At 42.2% G+C, this 5316-nt stretch overlaps 1 protein-coding gene across 1 annotated transcript in view; it reads left to right on the top strand.

The window, feature by feature from the left end:
* Positions 1–4492, top strand: part of LOC121542569 (exostosin-1b-like) — a 91615-nt gene extending 87123 nt beyond the window's left edge. Inside the window, exons 7-10 of the mRNA XM_045217323.1 lie at positions 928–1023; positions 3665–3754; positions 4014–4174; positions 4429–4492. Of these exons, the coding sequence (XP_045073258.1) occupies positions 928–1023; positions 3665–3754; positions 4014–4174; positions 4429–4492 (411 nt within the window). The remainder of the gene's footprint in view (positions 1–927; positions 1024–3664; positions 3755–4013; positions 4175–4428) is intronic.
* Positions 4493–5316: the final 824 nt, after the last annotated feature.

Genomic DNA, 5316 nt, shown 5'->3' with positions numbered 1-5316 from the left:
TCAACACTGTGGCCCGCTAGGCTATCTAGCTCACAGCACCACATCTCAACACTGTGGCCCGCTAGGCTATCTAGCTCACAGCACCACATCTCAACACTGTGGCCCGCTAGGCTATCTAGCTCACAGCACCACATCTCAACACTGTGGCCCGCTAGGCTATCTAGCTCACAGCACCACATCTCAACACTGTGGCCCGCTAGGCTATCTAGCTCACAGCACCACATCTCAACACTGTGGCCAGCTAGGCTATCTAGCTCACAGCACCACATCTCAACACTGTGGCCCGCTAGGCTATCTAGCTCACAGCACCACATCTCAACACTGTGGCCCGCTAGGCTATCTAGCTCACAGCACCACATCTCAACACTGTGGCCCGCTAGGCTATCTAGCTCACAGCACCACATCTCAACACTGTGGCCAGCTGGGCTATCTAGATCACAGCACCACATCTCAACACTGTGGCCCGCTAGGCTATCTAGCTCACAGCACCACAATGCCAGTACTGTGTGCGCGCCCAGGTCACTCCTAGCACCGCATGCCCGTATGTGGTTAGCATGAGTCATAGAATCAACCCAGAAATAGAACTCCTTCTGCAACAAGAACCTTGTAGAATGTAGATGTTTTTGCTCCTGGTGGCGGTCGCCAAGTCTCAGTACTTTGCCTAGGTAACAGCTAGCACCGTGCTGTATGAGGTTGGCATGAGTCATAGAATCAACCCAGAAATATAATTTTGAGTTAGATATATACTTATATATCTCTACGTTGCACATTTCATGTTGTCACAATATAGATTTCTTTATCAATGTTACATGAATGTGTGCTTTTATATCAGGTAATCATAATTCATATAGTAGCTTTTGGTTGTGATATAAGCTATCCAAAGGAAGACATCATTTCATGTTTTAAATGTACGTCATATTTTTCCAGGTGATAATCCTATGGAACTGTGACAAGCCCCTTCCGGCCAAACACCGCTGGCCTGCCACCTCTGTACCTGTCCTGGTCATAGAGGGGGAGAACAAGGTGAGTCCTCTGTACCTGTCCTGGTCATAGAGGGGGAGAGCAAGGTGAGTCCTCTGTACCTGTCCTGGTCATAGAGGGGGAGAGCAAGGTGAGTCCTCTGTACCTGTCCTGGTCATAGAGGGGGGGAGAACAAGGTGAGTCCTCTGTACCTGTCCTGGTCATAGAGGGGGAGAACAAGGTGAGTCCTCTGTACCTGTCCTGGTCATAGAGGGGGAGAACAAGGTGAGTCCTCTGTACCTGTCCTGGTCATAGAGGGGGAGAACAAGGTGAGTCCTCTGTACCTGTCCTGGTCATAGAGGGGGAGAGCAAGGTGAGTCCTCTGTACCTGTCCTGGTCATAGAGGGGGAGAACAAGGTGAGTCCTCTGTACCTGTCCTGGTCATAGAGGGGGGAGAACAAGGTGAGTCCTCTGTACCTGTCCTGGTCATAGAGGGGGGAGAGCAAGGTGAGTCCTCTGTACCTGTCCTGGTCATAGAGGGGGAGAGCAAGGTGAGTCCTCTGTACCTGTCCTGGTCATAGAGGGGGAGAACAAGGTGAGTCCTCTGTACCTGTCCTGGTCATAGAGGGGGGAGAACAAGGTGAGTCCTCTGTACCTGTCCTGGTCATAGAGGGGGAGAGCCAGGTGAGTCCTCTGTACCTGTCCTGGTCATAGAGGGGGAGAGCAAGGTGAGTCCTCTATACCTGTCCTGGTCATAGAGGGGGAGAACAAGGTGAGTCCTCTGTACCTGTCCTGGTCATAGAGGGGGAGAACAAGGTGAGTCCTCTGTACCTGTCCTGGTCATAGAGGGGGAGAACAAGGTGAGTCCTCTGTACCTGTCCTGGTCATAGAGGGGGAGAACAAGGTGAGTCCTCTGTACCTGTCCTGGTCATAGAGGGGGAGAACAAGGTGAGTCCTCTGTACCTGTCCTGGTCATAGAGGGGGGAGAACAAGGTGAGTCCTCTGTACCTGTCCTGGTCATAGAGGGGGAGAGCAAGGTGAGTCCTCTGTACCTGTCCTGGTCATAGAGGGGGAGAACAAGGTGAGTCCTCTGTACCTGTCCTGGTCATAGAGGGGGAGAACAAGGTGAGTCCTCTGTACCTGTCCTGGTCATAGAGGGGGAGAGCAAGGTGAGTCCTCTGTACCTGTCCTGGTCATAGAGGGGGAGAGCAAGGTGAGTTCTCTTCTCCTATAGCTTCACATACATCAATATGCTTTATGGATACAGAGACAAGTCTAAATACAGCCCTAGATATTCTAATGATATCTAGTGATTTATATTGATTGTTCTAAGATATCTAGTCATTTGTATTGATTGTTCTAAGATATCTAGTCATTTGAATTGATTGTTCTAGGATATCTAGTCATTTGTATTGATTGTTCTAAGATATCTAGTCATTTATATTGATTGTTCTAAGATATCTAGTCATTTATATTGATTGTTCTAATGATATCTAGTCATTTGAATTGATTGTTCTAAGATATCTAGTCATTTGTATTGATTGTTCTAAGATATCTAGTCATTTGTATTGATTGTTCTAAGATATCTAGTCATTTGTATTGATTGTTCTAAGATATCTAGTCATTTGTATTGATTGTTCTAAGATATCTAGTCATTTGTATTGATTGTTCTAAGATATCTAGTCATTTGAATTGATTGTTCTAGGATATCTAGTCATTTGTATTGATTGTTCAAAGATATCTAGTCATTTGTATTGATTGTTCTAAGATATCTAGTCATTTGTATTGATTGTTCTAAGATATCTAGTCATTTGTATTGATTGTTCTAAGATATCTAGTCATTTGAATTGATTGTTCTAATGATATCTAGTCATTTGTATTGATTGTTCTAAGATATCTAGTCATTTGTATTGATTGTTCTAAGATATCTAGTCATTTATATTGATTGTTCTAAGATATCTAGTCATTTGAATTGATTGTTCTAATGATATCTAGTGATTTATATTGATTGTTCTAAGATATCTAGTCATTTGAATTGATTGTTCTAAGATATCTAGTCATTTATATTGATTGTTCTAAGATATCTAGTCATTTGTATTGATTGTTCTAAGATATCTAGTCATTTGTATTGATTGTTCTAAGATATCTAGTCATTTATATTGATTGTTCTAAGATATCTAGTCATTTGTATTGATTGTTCTAAGATATCTAGTCATTTATATTGATTGTTCTAAGATATCTAGTCATTTGAATTGATTGTTCTAATGATATCTAGTGATTTATATTGATTGTTCTAAGATATCTAGTCATTTGAATTGATTGTTCTAATGATATCTAGTGATTTATATTGATTGTTCTAAGATATCTAGTCATTTGAATTGATTGTTCTAGGATATCTAGTCATTTGTATTGATTGTTCTAAGATATCTAGTCATTTATATTGATTGTTCTAATATATCTAGTCATTTGAATTGATTGTTCTAGGATATCTAGTCATTTGTATTGATTGTTCTAAGATATCTAGTCATTTGTATTGATTGTTCTAAGATATCTAGTCATTTGTATTGATTGTTCTAAGATATCTAGTCATTTGTATTGATTGTTCTAAGATATCTAGTCATTTGTATTGATTGTTCTAAGATATCTAGTCATTTGTATTGATTGTTGCAGTGACGAGCCCTACTGTTTGTTGCCGTGTCTTCAGGTGATGAGCAGTCGTTTCCTGCCCTATGACGCCATACCAACAGACGCCGTTCTGAGTCTGGACGAGGATACCGTTCTCTCTACTACTGAGGTGAGATACTGCCAGTAGTTTATTACTACCGTATGTAAACTAAAGGGGTACCACAAGGTTCTATTTTAGGCCCAGTTCTGTTCACCATTTCTATAAATGACATGGGCAAAGCTATGAAAAAAAACGGTCAACTTCATCTATATGCTGATGCACTGTTACAACAGGTGAGCTGAAGCTGAACGGGAGGATTTCGTGTTATACTGGAGTTGCGTTACGAGCTTTAGGTGCTCAGTGTTGCCACTCTCTCCCTTTTTTGCAGGTGGACTTTGCTTTCACAGTGTGGCAGAGTTTCCCAGAGAGGATTGTGGGATACCCGGCCAGGAGTCATTTCTGGGACAGCAACAAGGAGAGGTGGGGTTACACCTCCAAGTGGACCAACGACTACTCTATGGTCCTGACAGGAGCTGCTATATACCACAGGTGAGAAGGCAGGCACGACGCTACAGACCAAGCCTTCTCCTGGAGACCTACTAGATGTCCAGGCTTTTGCTCCAGCCCTTAGCCAGTGATTAATAGAATCAGTTGTGTTAGATTAGGGCTGAAACAAAGGGTTAGTTAGCTCTCCAGGAGTAGGGTCGACTACCGTTGAGCCGCAACTTTGACTGTTTCATATCAAAACAGCTATAGGGGAGCTGACTGAAGTCTAACTCCAACTAATGTTACCTGTCCTCCAGATATTACCACTACCTGAACACCAGCTACCTGCCGGCCAGTCTGTCTAATCCTAACTCCAACTGATGTTACCTGTCTTTACCTGTAGATGTTACCACTACCTGGAGATATTACCACTACCTGTAGATATTACCACTACCTGGAGATATTACCAGTACCTGTAGATATTACCACTACCTGGAGATATTACCACTACCTGGAGATATTACCACTACCTGTAGATATTACCACTACCTGTAGATATTACCACTACCTGGAGATATTACCACTACCTGGAGATATTACCACTACCTGTAGATATTACCACTACCTGTAGATATTACCACTACCTGGAGATATTACCACTACCTGTCTTTACCTGTAGATATTACCACTACCTGTCTTTACCTGGAGATATTACCACTACCTGGAGATATTACCACTACCTGTAGATATTACCACTACCTGTAGATATTACCACTACCTGTCTTTACCTGTAGATATTACCACTACCTGTAGATATTACCACTACCTGTAGATATTACCACTACCTGTCTTTACCTGTAGATATTACCACTACCTGTAGATATTACCACTACCTGTCTTTACCTGGAGATATTACCACTACCTGTAGATATTACCACTACCTGTAGATATTACCACTACCTGTAGATATTACCACAACCTGTCTTTACCTGGAGATATTACCACTACCTGTAGATATTACCACTACCTGTAGATATTACCACTACCTGTAGATATTACCACTACCTGGAGATATTACCACTACCTGTAGATATTATCACTACCTGTAGATATTACCACTACCTGTAGATATTACCACTACCTGTAGATATTACCACTACCTGTCTTTACCTGTAGATATTACCACTACCTGTAGATATTACCAC

The sequence above is a fragment of the Coregonus clupeaformis genome, unplaced genomic scaffold (assembly GCF_020615455.1).
Source record: "Coregonus clupeaformis isolate EN_2021a unplaced genomic scaffold, ASM2061545v1 scaf1010, whole genome shotgun sequence".
Taxonomy (NCBI): Eukaryota; Metazoa; Chordata; class Actinopteri; order Salmoniformes; family Salmonidae; genus Coregonus; species Coregonus clupeaformis.
Note: the sequence above shows the minus strand (reverse complement) of the source record. Positions and strands in the feature narration are given on the sequence as shown.